Below are 17,879 nucleotides of genomic sequence, written 5' to 3'. Positions count from 1 at the left end.
GTAGCTGGGATTACAGGCGCGCGCCACCATGCCCAGCTAATTTTTGTATTTTTAGTAGAGACGGAGTTTCACTATGTTGGCCAGGCTGATCTCGAACTCCTGACCTCGTGATCCGCCCGCCTCGGCCTCCCAAAATGCTGGGATTACAGGCGTGAGCCACCGCGCCTGGCCCCTTTGTGCTTCTTAAATAGCTGGGTATTGGCCAGGCGCAGTGGCTCACGCCTGTAATCCCAGCACTTTGGGAGGCCGAGGCGGGCAGATCACGAGGTCAGGAGATCAAGACCACGGTGAAACCCCATCTCTACTAAAAATACAAAAAAAATAGCCGGGCATGGTGGCGGGTGCCTGTAGTCCCAGCTACTCCGGAGGCTGAGGCAGGAGAATGGCGTGAACCCAGGAGGCGGAGCTTGCAGTGAGCCAAGATTGCGCCACTGCACTCCAGCCTGGGCGACAGAGCGAGACTCCATCTCAAAAAAAAAAAAAAAAAAAAAAAAGCTGGGTATTGCACTGCATCACTGTTGATGTCATCTATGATGTCATGAGAGTGACAGCCATCAACATTGCAATCCACAGACTGGGCAGTCCCCAGGATCTCTAATGGTTACGGAGAGTTCTTAAAGATCCGTGCCACATCTGTAAGGCAAAGTTTGTTAGGTCAAACTTAGGCTGCATGGTGGAGGCAGCGGGTGTCCGACGAACCCAGATTTGGGACAACCAAAGAAAGTAGCAGGCCGGGCGCCATGGCTCACACCTGTAATCCTGGCACTTTGGGAGGCCGAGGAGGGTGGATCACAAGGTCAGGAGTACAAGACCAGCCTGGCCAAGATGGTGAAACCCCGTCTCTACTAAAAATACAAAAATTAGCCAGGCATGGTGGCAGGTACCTGTAATCCCATCTACTCGGGAGGCTGAGGCAGCGAATTGCTTGAACCTGGGAGACGGAAGTTGCAGTGAGCCACGATCGCGCCACTGCACTCTAACCTGGGCAAAAGAGCAAAACTCTGTCTCAAAAAAAAAAAAAAAGAAAGCATCTTGGCCTCCTCCGAGCAGAAAACTGAAAGCACTATTTTTTATTGTATGAATGTATTACTTTTATTTTTTAAAAAAGACCTTTTAAGTTGAGATTTTGGTTGGATATCACAGTATCATACTTACTCGCTTTTCCATTACTAACGCAAGCTCAGAATCTGAACACGGCAGGAGGTCATACCTTATTTCATGTCATCTTTTCCCTTTGCCTTGCTCTATGCCAGTGGGAAATGCGACCAAGCCAACTTAACATAAGTAGCAGTCAGAATCACTAATAAAAGGGGCCGGGTGCACTTTGGGAGGCTGAGGTGGACGGATCACCTGAGGTCAGGAGTTCAAGACCAGCCTGGCCAACATGGCGAAACCCTGCCTCTACTAGAAATACAAAAATTAGCTGGGTGTGGTGGTGTGCGCTTGTAATCCCAGCTACTCGGGAGGCTCAGTCAGGAGAATTGCTTGAACCTGGGCGGCAGAGGCTGCAGTGAGCCAAGATTGTGCCACTGCATTCCAGCCTGGGTGACAGAGTGAGACTGTGTCCAAAAAAAAAAAAAAAGGCCAGGTGCGGTGGCTCGCCCTTGTAATCCCAGCACTTTGGGAAGCCGAGGCGGGCAGATCACGAGGTCAGGAGTTCGAGACCAGTCTGACCAACAGAGTGAAACCCTGTCTCTATTAAAAACACACAAAAAATTAGCCGGGCGTGGTGGTGTGCGCCTGTAATCCCAGCTCCTCGGGAGGCTGAGGCAGGAGAATTGCGTGAACCCAGGAGGCAGAGGCTGCAGTGAGCCGAGATCGCACCACTGCACTCCATCCAGTCTGGGCGACAGAGCAAGACTCTGTCTCAAAAAAAAAAAAAGAAAAGAAAAATCACTAATAAAAAGTATCCCTTATTTGCCCAAGATTATGCAATGGTTAGGCCAAGATCTGAACACGGGGAGTCTGGCTTTGTTCAAAGCCCGGGCTTTTTATTACTGTCACAGGGTTCACAGGCAACACTAACATTAAGAATAAAATACATGCAAGACATGAGCTTCAGGAGAACTCACCAACGACTGTAGACTCGTTTATAAGCAGAGAAAATAGCCAACCTCTTTCCCTCCAACCCCACTAGGTGGAGAATTAATCTATCATAACGCTAAAGAAATCACTATCTTTGGGAGAAAGGTAGGTTGCCTTTAAATAAATCAGTTGACCACTGAGTAAAGGGGGAAAGTCCTTGACTATCTGGATGTTTTGGGGACTAGACTTCAGGTAAGCGTAATGGAAAGGGAGGTGTGTTAGGCCATTCTCATATTGCTATAAAAGAAGAATGCCTGAGGCCGAGCTCGGTGACCCACACCTGTAATCCCAGCACTTTGGGAGGCCGAGGCGGGAGGATCACCTGAGGCCAGAAGTTCGAGACCAGCCTGGCCAACATGGTAAAACCCCATCTCTACTAAAAATACAAAAATTAGCAAGGTGTGGTGGCATGTTCCTGTAATCTCAGCTACTCAGGAGGCTGAGGCAGGAGAATTGCATGAACTCGGGAGGTGGAGGTTGCAGTGAGCTGAGATCGCACCACTGCACTCCAGCCTGGGAGACACAGTGAGACTCCGTCTCAAAAAAACAAACAAAAAAAGAATGCCTGAGACTGGGTAATTTATAAGAAAAGAGGCTTAACTGGCTCACGGTTCTGTTGGCTGTACAGGAAGCATGGTGCTGGCATCGCTTCTGGCGAGGCCCAGGGAGCTCTTATTCATGACGGAAGGCAAAACAGGAGCAGGCGTGCCACACAGCGAGAGCAGGAGCAAGAGAGCTAAGGGGTCCGGGGCGCCACGCATTTTTAAAAACCAGATCTCACTAGAACTCACTATCAGGTGGATGGTTGGCACCAAGCCATGAGGGCCCCTATGATCCAATCACCTCCCACCAGGCCCCACCTCCAACACTGGGATTACAATATAACATGAGATTTGGAGGGAACAAGATCCAAACCACATCAGGTCTGAGGCTGCTGAAGCCAAGAACTGCTCCACAGGAAATACACTAACAAATAAGCATTTTTCAGAAGTATCTCCTCTTGGCCAGATGTGTTGGCACACGCCTGTAATCCCAGCTACCCAGGAGGCTGAGACAGGAGAATCGCTTGAACCCGGGAGGCAGAGGTTGCAGGGAGCTGAGATAACGCAATTGCACTCCAGCCTGGGCGACAGAGTGAGACTCCATCTCAAAAAAAAAAAAAAAAAAGTTTCCTCCTCTCCAGGCCTGGCTCGGTGGCTTACGCCTGTAATTCCAACACTTTGGGAGGCTGAGATGGGCAGATTGTTTGAGTCCAGCAGTTCCAAACCAGCCTGGGCAATATAGCAACACTCCGCCTCTAAACAAAAATTTGCCAGGTGTGGTGGTGAACGCCTATAGTCCCAACTAATCGGGAGGCAGAGGCAGGAGGATCACCTGAGCCTGGGAGGTGGAGGCTGCAGCGAGCTGAGACTGTGCCACTGCACTCCAGCCTGGGTGACAGAGTGAGACCCTGTCTCAAAAAAATAAAAAATTAAAAATAATAATAAAGTGGCTGGGCATAGTGGCTCACGCCTGTAATCCCAGCACTTTGGGACACCAAGGTGGGTGGATCGCCTGAGGTCAGGAGTTTGAGACCAGCCTAGCCAACATGGTAAAACCCTGTCTCTACTAAAAATACAAAAATTAGCTGGGCGTGGTGGTGGATGCCTGTAATCCCAGCTACTCGGGAGGCTGAGGCAAGAGAACCGCTTGAACTCGGGAGGCGGAGGTTGCAGTGAGCCGAGATCACACCACCGCACTCTAGCCTGGGCTACAGAGTGAGACTCCATCTCAAAAAAAGATTTGATGATGGATAATTATTCCCAAGTGGAATTACAGGGTCAATATCTAAGTTTACTATGTGAGATAAATGGAACACACAAGATGGCTAACAGAATACATGCAAGGCTAAGTTCTGAGTGAAAAAAAGGAATAAAAAAACTAACATTACTAACTGCCTGACATTTTATTTATTTTTTTGAGACAGAGTCTCGCTCTGTCACCCAGGCTGGAGTTCAGTAGCGCGATCTTGGTTCACTGCAACTTCCGCCTCCTGGGTTGAAACAATTCTCCTGCCTCAGCCTCCCAAGTAGCTGGGAGTACAGGCGCCTGCCACCATGCCCGGCTAATTTTTGTATTTTTAGTAGAGACGGGGTTTCACCATGTTGGCCAGGCTGGTCTCGAACTCCTGACCTCGTGATCCACCCGCCTTGGCCTCCCAAAGTGCTGGTATTACATGCATGAGACACCATGCCCGGCCTAATGCCTGACATTTTAAATACATTATTTAGTTCAGTGTTACAATTCTAAGACAGTAGGAACATTACCCCATTGTATAGCTAAAAAAACTAAGGAGCAGAGTAGGAAGTGAGGGGAGGAAGCCATTATTTCGGACCTACATTTATTAAGCCTGGCATGGAGGTCAATGCTTCTATAAGGGGACGTCCTAAAGAACCACATCTAAAGCTAAAAATCATGATGAATACCCAAGTATCCATCGCCAGATGAATGGATATACAAAATGTGGTTAATATATAAGGTAGAATATTATTCCACCTTAAAAAGGAAATGCGGCTGGGCGTGGTGGCTCATGCCTGTAATCCCAGCACTTTGGGAGGCCGAGGTGCGCAGGATCACCTGAGGTCCGGAGTTCGAGACCACCCTGACCAACATGGAGAAACCCCGTCTCTACTAAAAATACAAAATTAGCCAGGCATGGTGGCGCATGCCTGTAATCCCAGCTACTCGGGAGGCTGAGGCAGGAGAATCGCTTGAACCCAGGAGCAGCGGTTGCGGTGAGCTGAGATTGCGCCATTGCACTCCAGCCTGGGAAACGAGTGAAACTCTGTCTCAAAAAAAAGGAAATGCTGGCTGGGCGCAGTGGCTCATACTTGTAATCCTAGCACTCTGGGAGGCCAAGGCAGTAGGATCACTTGAGCCCAGGAGTTGGAGACCAGCCATAGTGAGACCCTGTCTCCACAAAAAATAAAAATATTAGCCTTGTATGGTGGCACATTCCTGTAGTCCCAGCTACTTGGGAGGCTGAAGCAGGAGGCTTGCTTGAGCCTAGGAGTTCAAGGCTGCAGTGAGCTATGATCATGCCACTCGCCTGGGTGACAGAGCAAGACCCTGTCTCTAAGGGAAAAAAAAAACAACTTTTGCTGTACACCACAGTATGCTGGTGGTCTTCGAAAAAAGCACGAGTGCAGCTGTTTGAATTATGAACCCAACTTGCTGCTCTTTCTATGGAACATTTTTTAAATAGACAAACTATGGTTGTTTGTTCGGACCTGGGTATTTGGCAGACATTTTCTCCAAAATATACGAAGAAAGCTTGTCACTTTAAGGCAAGCAAACAACAGTACTTGTTGCCAATGATAAAATTTGAGCTTTCAAGCAAAAAATAGAATTTTTGAAAATTATCTGCCACCATGAGCTAAACAGCTTCCCAATTCTTAAAAAGACTTTTCTGATGAGATCAGTGGTGATTAATTAACAAATGTGATTTTCATATAGTATACCAAAACGTACCAACGTTTGGAAGATGAACACAATTCAGTTAACCAATATTTTCGAAATGACTAATGGATGGTATTACAAAATGATACATGGGGAAAAGAGACCCATTTGACACGCAAGACAGACCAACAGAATCAAAGGATTTCCACAATTATCCCCAAAGACTATTACAATACTCCTCCCTGTTCCAACTACGTACATGTGTGAGGCCACATTCTCTTCATATACTTAGGCTGAAAGGGCATATTACAACAGATTGAATGCAGAAGCAGATGTCTTCTATTAAGCCATTCATTATAGAGATCTGCAAAAATGTGAAAGAATGCCACTCTTTCCAGTAACATTTTGGAAAATCAGCTATTTTTAATTTTTTTAAAATGTTACTTATGTTAACATGTATGGCAGCTTCTGCCATGGCCCCCAATGGTCCCCTCCCCTTGAGTGTGGGCTGAACCTAGTGACTGGCTTCTAATGAAGAGAGAATTTATCAAAAGTGAGAAGATGTCATTTCTATGATGACGATACAAAAGCCTGCAACTTCCTTCTCTTTCATGCTGGCACTCTCTCTTACTCACTCTGATGAAGCAGCTGCCATGTTGTGAGATGCTTACAGAAAGACCCATGTGGCAAGGAACCAAGGAAGGCCTCTGGCCAACTGCTCATGAGGAACTGAGGCCTCAGTCCAACAGCCCACGAGGAACTGAATCCTGCCAACAGCCACAAAAGTGAGCTGGGAAGTGGATCCTTCCCAGTCAAGCCTTCAGGTGACTGCAGCCCTCGACAAACCCTAAAGCAAAGGACCTGGCTAAGCCACACTCAGATTCCTAAACCCCGAAACTGTGAGATCACAAATGTTCCAAGTCAGTAAGTTTTGGGGTGGTCTGTTACACAGCAATAGATAACCAGAGTACAACATTTCTTCTTTTTTTTTTTTTTGAGACGGTCTTGCTCTGTCGACCAGGCTGGAGTGTAATGGTATGATCTTGGCTCACTGCAACCTCCAACTCCTGGGTTCAAGTGATTTTCCTGCCTCAGCCTCCCAAGTAGCTGGGATTATAGGCATGTTCCACCACGTCTGGCTAATTTTTGTATTTTTAGTAGAGACACGGTTTCCCTGTGTTGGCCACACTGGTCTCAAACTCCTGACCTCAGGTGATCCACCCACCTCAGTCTCCCAAAGTGCTGGGATTACAGACATGAGCCACGGCACCCAGCCTCATTTCATTTTTTAAGTGAATTAATAATGTTAAAATTTGTATTGAATTTCCAATATGGTAAATTAGGTAAAGAAGCCCACAAGAACAAAAGCTCCTTGGGACTGTCAATAATGTGTAAGTGTACAAAAAGATCCCCAAATCGAAGTTTGAGAACTGCTGTCCTGGTTGTGGTGGGAGCAGGACTAGAGAGACTAGAAGGCCAGCTCTGTCAAACCATGACCAGAAAGGGGTTCACATCTTGGCAGCAATAAGCAGGCAGATCTACCTCTAGGGAATATGCCCTGGGACCAGGGAGGAGAACAGGGAGAAGAGTGCCACTTCCTTCTTATTCAACTACACCTAACAAATAGGCATCTTTCCCCCTTTTTGTTAAGTGACAGATGTGCCAATCAGTGGAATCCAAATGGGTGGTGAGGGACAACTGGTATAAACACTTTCCCTTGACCTTCATTGCTCTGGCTCATTCAGAAGCCTCTGTAACAGTATTTAATAGACTACTTCCTCATTTAATTCTCAGAACTATCTTATAGGTAGGTATGATAAACAAGCAGCCTCAGTGATAAGGTAATTTAAGTACCATGTCCACGGTCAGGAACCTAGGAAAGGAAAGCAGAGACTGAATGGTGGCTGTTAGGTTTATCCTGTTGTTAGCTTTCAATTCTAAAGTGAATACGGGCTGTGTGCGGTGGCTCACGCCTGTAATCCCAGCACTCTGGGAGGCTGAGGTGGGTGGATCACCTGAGGTCAGGAGTTCAAGACCATCCTGGCTAACATTATGAAACCCCGTTTCTACTAAAAATACAACAAATTAGCCGGGCGCGGTGGCGCATGCCTGTAATCCCAGCTACTCGGGAGACTGAGGCTGGAGAACTGCTTGAACCTGGGAGGCAGAGGTTGCAGTGAGCCGAGATCGCACCACTGCACTCCAGCTTGGGCAACAAAAGTGAAACTCCGACTCAAAAAAAAAAAAAATTGAATTATACACTATAAATGGGCAAACTGTATGACATGTTACCCAAACAAATTAATAAATAAATGAAGCCAGAGAAATGATGGAGTTCTGAGGAGGGATCATAAATTGGAGGCAGGGTAAGTTCTAGGAGTTGTCCTAACTACTACCTGGGGGCAGGCAGCTAAAGGATCCAGAGTAACTGTCACAGCACGTAAGAGCACAAAGAACACACAGAACCATTAGTAGGTAAATGACAAGAAAAGAGAGGCAGACTAGTGCTAAACTAAGGGATGAGGGAACCTGATCTCCCCCACTGGTGAAGAAGCCAAGAATGAGTAGAAGGATCCGGGAAAGGTCTACTTTGGACACAGCTTCTTTAGTCTCATAACCTAGCAGTATAAGTGCTAATATTGTACATTTACTGGTAACATCTATATTAGACTGTGTACATCATTTGCCTTTTAATAAGTGAATGTTAATGACTGCATTAAATTTTGCATTTAACTTCTGTGGCTATTTCTTTTATAAAAATAAATTATTCTTTTTTTAATTTTTTTTTTGAGATGGAGTCTCGCTCTGTTGCCCAGGCTGGAGTGCAGTGGCGCAATCTCGGCTCACTGCAACCTCCGCCTCCCGGGTTCACACCATTCTCCTGCCTCAGCCTCCCGAGTAGCTGGGACTACAGGCGCCCGCCACCACGCCTGGATAATTTTTTATATTTTTAGTAGAGATGGGGTTTCACTGTGTTAGCCAGGATGGTCTCGATCTCCTGACCTCGTGATCCGCCGCCCGCCTCTGCCTCCCAAAGTGCTGGGATTATAGGCGTGAGCCACCGTGCCCAGCTAAATTATTCTTTTATAAAAATAAAGGATGCTGGATTACATGATTTGCAAAATCACTTCTAGTTCTAAAACTGTAACTCAATGAATATCTGCAATCTAAAAGATACTTGTATTAGCATAAGTACCTATTTCAGCAGCAAAGGAGCAGGACATTCAAAGATTTTAATGCCCAAAGCCACTGAAATATACTTGGACCTGATCTATTTACAGGACAGGGGCTGGGTCACACAACTAGCATCTTTAAGCCACAGACTCTTAGATGTAAAATGGTTCTTTACTTTTATGGGTTACCTAAGTGAATATCCCTGTCCCAATTTTATGAAGTCATCCCTCCCTAGCTCCATATGGACCAATCCTGATACACCTCTGAAACATCAAGCCTTCTTTTTATTTGTCTTACTTCCCCAGACCACTTCAACTCTTTGCTAACACCAGGTTATATGAACTTTATTTAGAAGAAGTTAAAGAGAGTCTCTCTAAACTCTCTACCTTTCAATTTATTCAAATTACACTTGGAGGTACTGTTGCAGGAAGCTGTAGCATGGCATACCTCCTAAATCATAAATCTCAAGGTTAACCTAGGGCCTAGGTGAATGAAGCGAAAGATATTAAGAGGCTCAAAACTCCTCTGATCCCCAAATTACAATCAATTTTCGATATCCCCTAATCATCCAACTCCATCCTCATAATTTGTCTTCGTTTAGCAAAAACTATTACTATTACTATTTTACCTACCAGCATGTTTTGCTCACTTTCAACTAGGGGCACTTTTGTGACCTTTACTATCTGAGGAAATGTTAACATGAGAGATAACGAAATATGGACAATGGCTTTGGAGCCCAAAGAGCTGAAACTCTGAATATACCACTTAGCATCTCCTGTGTGGCCATAGGGAGGCCAACCTCTCAGTTTCCTTATCTGTAAACTGGGATGTACAGTACTTACCTTCTTAGCGCCATAAGTAGATATAATAGGTATAAATTGCTGATAGATATAAATTGCTGACACATAGCAGAACTGTTATAATATTTGAATGAAGACATTTTACAGGCTGGGTGCAGTGGCTCACGCCTGTAATCCCAGCAGTTTGGGAGGCCAAGGCAGGAGAATCATGCTTGAGCCTAAGAGTTTAAGACCAGCCTGCGCAACATAGGAAGACCCTGTCTCTCAAAAAAAAGAAAAAAAACAGCCAGGCATGGTGGCACACACACCTATAGTCCTAGCTACTAGGAAGGCTGAGGCAGGAAGATCACTTGAGACCAGGAGTTCAAGGCTGCAATAAGCGTAACTGCACTCCAGCCTGGGCAACACAGGGAGATCCTGTCTCAAAAAAAAAAAAAAAAAGATATTTTACAAAATGCATTCATTCTCACTTTTAATATGGCCCATTTTGCAATCCAAAAGACCCATAAAGAAATGAGTTTCTAAGCTACTGGCACATCTTTCTTGCCAAACCATTCTACCATGAGAGTACGGAAAGAAGAAACATGAAAAAAAAGTAGCCAGTAAATATTACTCAGGACAGACTATAAGGTGGGAAGTAGGAGATAACAGAGGTCATTCTAGGGACGTTTTGGAAATGCAACACAGAATGCAAATCAACACCCTAAGCAATAAATGCTAATACAATTATTCTGATAGCATAGGAGGACAACACCAGTTATTTTACGTATCTTTTCCTTCAAGTAATAAAATGTAAGTATTTATAAGTGCCAACACAATTTCAACTAGGAGGTAGATTCAAACATAAAAATATACTCCAGGGTCTTAATGGATCTTAAAGGTCACCTTACCTATTTCTACCCTCTTCTAGAAATGTCCCATCTCAATGTTGATGAATATGATATTAAATTTGCATATTATTGTATACTTTTTTTTTTTTTTTGACACGGAGTCTCCCTCTATGTCACCCAGGCTGGAGTATAGTGGCACGATCTCGGCTCACAGCAATATCCACCTCCCAAGCTCAAGTGATTCTCCTGCCTCAGCCTCCCGAGTAGCTGGGATTACAGGCATGCGTCACCATGCCCAGCTAATTTTTGTATTTTTAGTAGAGATGGGGTTTCACCATGTTGACCAGGCTGGTCTTGAACTCCTGACCTCAGGTGATCCACCTGCCTCGGCCTTCCAAAGTGCTGGGATTATAGGCATGAGCCACCGCGCCCAGCCTAGACTTTTTATTTTTATTATTATTATTATTATTTTTTAGAGACAGGATCTCACTCACTTGCCCAGGCTAGAGCAGTGGCCCAATCGTGGCTCACTGCAGCCTTGACCTCCTGGACTCAAGTGATCCTTCCGCCTCAGCCTCCCAAGTAGCTGGAACTACAGGCACATACCAATGTGCCTAGCTAAGTTTTTTATTCTTCATAGAGATGGGGTCTCCCTGTGTTGCCCAAGCTGGTCTCAAAATCCTGGCCTCAAGCAGTCCTCCCGTCTCGGCCTCCCAAAGCACTGGGATTACAAGCATGAGCCACCATGCCTGGCCCATACTTTATAAATACTGACACATCCGTTATATTAACTAAAAGTTATTCATAATCACATTAGAACCAAACAAGAGGAATTAGGGGGAGGGCAGCAGGAAGAGGAGGAACAGGCAAACAGATTTCTTGAGGTATTAAGTTAAAACTTAACGAGGTAAGCAGAAACTTCCCGTGCATTAGAAGACATCTGTCATATTATCAATTACACAACTATACAGTAACTCTAGCAAACTTCACCAACTGTGGGCTCTATTATTCAAGCAAGTTTGTTTCTGACTGAGACTCAGATGCCTTATCTATATACCCGGGGATACCACCTACCTTGCAGAGTTAAGGAGATATTAGAATGCATTCACATCTTAAGTGACTAACACAGTGCATGAAACACAAATGAAATTTGAGGTCTCAAAATTTCTTTCCTTTGAAACATAACTCTGAGAAGTGTACAACTGTGACAGCATATCTATTTAATAGAAGCCCATTATAGTGAATCTTGTGAAGAATCCCACAAAAGCAGTTTTATGTCATTTGGATTTGATATATACCTTCCTAAACCAAACTTCTCTATGCAAGACCAATATAAATAACACACAAAATAACATATAAAACACCTTCCAGGCCGGGCGCAGTGGCTCACGACTGTAATTCCAGCACTTTGGGAGGCCGAGGCAGGCGGATCAATTGAGGTCAGGAGTTCAAGACCAGCCTGGCCAACATGGTGAAACCCCATCTCTACTAAAAATACAAAAATTAGCCAGGCCTGGTGGCGCATGCCTGTAATCTCAGCTACTCGGGAGGCTGATGCAGGAGAATCACTTGAACCCGGCAAGTGGAGGTTGCAGTGAGCTGAGATTGCGCCATTGCACTCCCGCCTGGGCGAGAGAACAAGACTCCATCTCAAAAAAACAAAATAAATTAAAAATAAATAAATAAAACATGTTCCAATAACATAATAAATATGGCATAATATGATATGAAAATGTGGCATGAATAGCAGAATATGCTGTATCTGGTTTGTTCTCATTACTGCTTGTCCTATTTGATCCCAGTAAAAGAAAAAAATAAATCTACCAAAGCTTGGTGATACAATTAGAAAACAATGGTGTAAGCAGAAGATCACTTTACTTCTCATTACTTAATCTCTGTACCAGAAGAGTGGAAGTTCATCAAGTTGGCAAATGGGGAGAAAAACAAGATTAATGAAATGGCTTCTTCCTGCCCCCATACTCTTGCCCAACCCTGACCTGATTTCTCCTCATTATGTCTATCACGGAGAGATTCTGGGAAGGAGAGAGAATATAAAGGTTGGAAGATGGATTTACAAAATTAGCACCCTAAATGCAAGAGAAATTAATCTCTTCCATATGTCCTCCCCTCCAGACCATGTAAAATTCTACATATACCACACTGTGCCAAATGTGTCCCATCAACTCTTTCTTCACAGTAATCCCCTGTGGTAGGTATGAGCATTATCCCCTCTTTACAGATGATGCAACTGAAGCTTAGAAAGATTGAGAAACTTGCCCAAGGTTGCAGAGCTATGGGCGGCAGAAAGCCAGGAGTCCCAACTCCAAAATCCATAGATTTACCCAGTACTACACTACTCATTACTGTAGTATAGATGAAAGAGTATTGGGTTCCAGACTCAGCTTCACCCCTTAGGCAAGTGAGTTAACATCGTTGAGCAGCTTGTCATCAGCAAATGAGGGCAGTGAAAGCTGCCTAGCCTTCTCCACAGCATCTGACTGGTGCTGAAAGAGTTAACGTATGTGCAAATGTGCCATAAAAACTACAGGGCATTATGTAAATGCAAGATTTTGTTAATTTGAGCCTGGGTACCTTGTATTATCCTTCCACATGGTTTATGGACCTAAAAATTAGTTTAACAGTAGTTAAATAATTTTTAACATTCCCAAGCAAAAATCTAGTAAAGAAAAAAATACCAACCTTAGACATCTGGAAAAGGCAAAACTATGGAGACAGTAAAAAGATCAGGCCAGGTGTGGTGGCTCATACTTATAATCCCAGCACTTTGGGAGGCCAAGGCAGAACGATCGCCTGAGCCTAGGAGTTCAAGACCAGCCTGGGCAACATAGCAGGACCCCCATCTCAATAAAATTTAAAAAAAATAAAATCAGTGGCTGCCAGTAGTCTAGGGGAAAGGAGAGAGGGACGAATAGGTAGAACACAAGGGATTTATAGGACTGTGAAACTCTTCTGTGTGATACTGTAATCGTGGATCCATGTCACTAAACATTTGTCAAAATGCATAGAATATATAGCACCAGAGTGAACCCTAACATAAACTATGGACTTAGTCAATAATAATATAGCAATATTGGCTCATGAATTTTAACACAAGTATCACACTAATGCAAGATGTAAATAATAGGGGATAAGGGTCGGGCACAGTGGCTCACGCCTGTAACCTCAGCACTTTGGGAGGCTGAGGTGGGCAGATGACTTGAGGTCGGCAGTTTGAGACTAGCCTGACCAACATGCAGAAACCCCGTCTCTACTAAAAATACAAAAAAAATTAGCCAGGCGTGGTGGCACATGTCTGTAATCCCAGCTACTCGGGAGGCTGAGGCAGGAGAATTGCTTGAACCCGGGAGGCGGAGGTTGTGGTGAGCCGAGATCATGCCATTGCATTCCAGCCTGGGCAACAAGAACGAAACCCCATCTCAAAACTAAGAATAATAATAATAATAATAATAATAATAATAATAATAATAATAATAAGGGGAAAGGGTGTGTGTGAGGGGGTATATGGAAACTGTACTTTCTACTCAATTTTTCTGTAAAACTAAAAACCATTCCCAAAAAAAGTCTATTAAATTTTTTTTTAAATCAACCTTACAAAGCAAATTCTACATAGGGATTTAGGAAGTAAAACGATGTTCTAAAAAATGCCTGACATACTAGATACTGTGTACTCATCTTTTTAGACAAATGCTGATAAAATTTTTATGCAATGATGGAAATATTCTAGATCTGCTCTAATACAGTAGCCACTAGCCACACTGGCTACTGAATACCTGAAACTTGGTTAGTATGACTGAAGAAAAAAATTTTTAATTTTAATTTTAGTTAACAAATTTAGCTACATGTCACTAGTGGCTACTATCAGCACAGTTTTAGACAATTCCTCAAGAGACCCCTAGTAATGTACTGTAACATTACCTTTAGAAGCAAAAGGTTACCTCAAGAGACCATTCAAATGGATGTAGTTATGAAACAATGCCACAATTAACTGAGCAGGTCACGAGTGACTAGGCAGATGGTTAAAGCAAGCAGGAACCAAAAAAGCCCATCTCCAATTGTTCCTCACTTCGGGTCCCATAATGTAACTAGATAATGACAAAACACTCACTTTTTTTTTTAATTCTTTCAATATTTTCAAAAAACTCAATTCATTAAACATTTCTGCTTCCTGAAAAAAAGGGTAGAAGTTAAGTTGGAATTAAGGAATATTTTTTCAAGTCAGTGACCCAAAAGAAATTTTAAAATTAAGGGACACAAGGAAGTAATGTAAAAATGATGTTTAAAAAAATTTTTGGCCAGTTGCAGTGGCTCATGCCTGTAATCTCGCCACTTTGGAAGGCCAAGGTGGGTGGCTTACCTGAGGCCAGGAGTTCAAGACCACCCTGGCCAACATGGTGAAACCCTGTTTCTACTAAAAATACAAAAATTAGCTGGGCGTGGTGGCACGCATCTGTAATCCCAGCTACTCAGGAAGCTGAGGCACGAGAATCGCTGGAACCCAGGAGGTGGAAGATGCAGTGAGCCAAGATCGCATCACTGCACTGCAGCCTAGGTAACAGAGCAAGACTCTGACTCAAAAAAAAAAAAAAAAAAAGTTTGTTTTTTTAAGAGACAGGGTCTCACTCTGCAGCCCAGGCTAGCCTCCTGCTTCAGTCTCCCGACTAGGTGGTACTACAGGTGCATGCCACCATAGCTGGCTTAAAAATGATTTTTGCAACCACAAGATATTCACCCAATTTGTTAAATGAAAATTCAAAGATTAATATTTTACATGTATTTGAATGCCGTCACTGTCAGTTAGAAATCAAAAGGAAAAAGATGCTCAGAAGAGCATAAGCAAAGAAGAATGGAGTATGAGGTACATAAAAATAAGTAGACACACACATGACTATTCCTGTCCAGCTGTTAACCAGAGCTCTGCACCTCAAAGGGTCATTACCTCCTATCTTGGTTATTTTAAATGCTAGTTGATTAAACTTCAGTTCCTAATTCAACGACTTTTTGTCCTTATCCCAGTGTCATAAAAAGGAAATTATATCCTCAATTGCAGTGGCTTTTTATCAGAGTCCTCCTCCCCTGGGGAACCTACGAAATCAAACACTGAGATTGGCACCCCACCCTTAGGGAATAAGTGAAGTGTCCAAAGTGATGGTGTTGAATCCCTTACAGGACATTGGTCCACAGCTTCTTTTTCAGTCCTGCAAGCACTGGATCTTTCTTTTAGAATACAAAGAGAGGGAGAGAAAAAAAGAGAGGTAATTGAGAAGTAGTAACACTGGCATGCAGAAACATGAAAATATCTGACCTTATAAACAGGTCCCAAAAAGCTAATTCTTAACACTCTGCTCAGACGTAAACTGGACCTTTATTCTCCCATTTGAAGTTTATGAATTGCATTAGAAAAATATTCTTTCGTAATTTCATACAGGAGTTAAGAGTGTTCAAATACATAATTAAGTAATATTAAATAGCCCTCGGTGATCAAGCAAGACATCCAACAAGTCGAACGTTTCAGTATGTTCACCTGCAAGGAAAAAAAGAGATGGGGTTCCCACCTTTCCAGTCTCAGTCCCCGCAATTATCCATTCCAGGGCCCCGAAAACCCTGTACCCCGTTCGTTGTGCAATCTTTTTCAAACTCCACCCACTGAGCTCCAGAACAAGTGGAATTGTCCCGTTCTGAAAGAGGTCTCAATTTTCCTGTATCTAGGGAGGGACTGAAAACTCCTTGACGTGAGTCAAGTAAGGCAAGGGGAACAGTCCGGCCTGTTTCCCAGATTAAGAAAGACCCAAGGCCAGGGTCGGGAAGGCGTTCAAGTTTCCACTCATCAAATTAAAAAAACTAATAATAAATGAAAGAAAGAAAAGAGGGGAAAAAAGAGGAGGGTGGTAAATAGGACTGGGAGGACCAGCTATCATGCGATATCACAACTCTGCAGGACCGAGGTCCTCCAGTATCGCCTCCCCATCCATCCCCGTCCCCACGTGCAGCCAAGCCCGCAGAGCCCCGGGGTCTAGATCCCGGGGGCCGAGCGTACCGCTCGCACCGGCCCTGCGACACTCACCCGCTCGCCTGCCCGCCCGCGCAATGGCGGGGAGCGCAGGGGGGCGGGGGAAGGGGGGCCAAGCACACCCCGGCTCCCGCGCGGTTATCTTACTGCGCAACAGCCTAGCCTGTGCAGCCCGGGGGCACCCCGCAGCGCGCCCTGCGCACCTGCCCGACGCCAGGAGGGCGAGCCCACGACCCCAGCGAGCCCCCGGACGGCGGCGCTCAGCGCCGGGAGCACGATGACGGCGGTGACTGGGAGACGGAACGCCTGGCGCCCGGATCCCCGCGGTGCTGGCCGCACGTGGCTGTCACACCTGGCGCACCCCCGCCTCGCACCCCTTCTCCCTTAGAACCGCGTGCGCCCCCTGCCCTCCCTCCCGGCTTCCCCGCCGCGCGCCGCCAAACCCCAACCGTCGTCCCTTCCCACCCCATCCATCGCGGTCCCACCACCCCCCACCTGCTCCCACTGTCGTCACCCCCGGGAGGGAAGAGGACCGGATGTTCGTCCCGTGGCTATAGGTAACCAGGGAGAGAGAAGAGGTGGACCCTGCAAAAGGGAGCCCAAGCATCCCCCGGGCCCGACAACAACGAGGGCGTCCCCCTGACTGACCTTCTGCCGCGGGCTGCGTCGCCATCCGCCCCGTCCGGCCTCAGTCGCCTCTTCGGCGCCGCCGCCTCTTCCCCGCGCTGCCTCCTCTACCCGCGTCGCCATGAGGTGACGGCAGCAGCCAAACAAGCGGCCCGACAAGGGGCACAGAATCTCGCAGGGCCTTTCGCCCCGCCCCCGAGCCCCCATGACCAATCGCCGCATGCGAGACTTCCCACGTGACCGGAGGAGGTTGGCCCCCGAGGGGACGGAGCGAGATGGGGGTGGGGAGCATTGAATACTGGGCTGGGCTTCAGCAAGACCGAAGGGCAGATAGAGGCCGTGTGAGTCTGCGCGGATCGGGAATGGGACTCGGGAGTGGACTACAAGTCCCAGCAGGGCGTGCGGCCACAGCTCGCAGGCTCGGATCGGGATTGGAACATAAAGCGGCGTTCTGAAAAGGGGAGAGTGCTGCACCCAGTGTGCTTCGTGTGTAACCTAGTGGGATTTGCGGTTTCTGGGGGCAATGTCTGGCTATAGGAAGGTACTCGTTATGATCCTTCGGGGAAAGTTTAGAAATATCCTCGTGTTTGAGAAGGAGCACGATCGGCGACACATTCTTGTGTTTTTGTTTTTTGTTGCCATTCTTAGGAATTGGGCGCGAATGATTTGGGGATAAGAGAAAATACTTCGCGACTTTCAAGACGGAAGGTGTATTGGCTCTTAGAATTTGAAGTTTCGTGCTCGGGCACCTGGCCCGAGCCCTGCCCCTCCACCAGAGTTGTTAACCACGGTTTACTTGTCCCGAGCTCCCGCGGGATAGGTGCCGCATTCTATTCACCTTGGTTGAACCGCCCCGGCTTCTGCACACTTACTTGGCAGTTCATTCATGTTGAATGT

The 17,879-nt window shown here is 45.7% G+C and overlaps 1 protein-coding gene across 1 annotated transcript in view; it reads right to left on the bottom strand.

Annotated features, from left to right (window-relative positions):
* TXLNG (taxilin gamma) overlaps positions 1-17,304 on the bottom strand; it is a 62,640-nt gene extending 45,336 nt beyond the window's left edge. The window contains exon 1 of the mRNA XM_054470731.1: positions 17,004-17,304. Within this exon, the coding sequence (XP_054326706.1) occupies positions 17,004-17,204 (201 nt within the window). The 5' untranslated portion in view covers positions 17,205-17,304. The remainder of the gene's footprint in view (positions 1-17,003) is intronic.
* Between the last annotated feature and the right edge of the window lie 575 nt (positions 17,305-17,879).

Source organism: Pongo pygmaeus, chromosome X, assembly GCF_028885625.2.
Source record: "Pongo pygmaeus isolate AG05252 chromosome X, NHGRI_mPonPyg2-v2.0_pri, whole genome shotgun sequence".
Taxonomy (NCBI): domain Eukaryota; kingdom Metazoa; phylum Chordata; class Mammalia; order Primates; family Hominidae; genus Pongo; species Pongo pygmaeus.
This window is presented reverse-complemented; position numbering and strand designations above follow the sequence as displayed.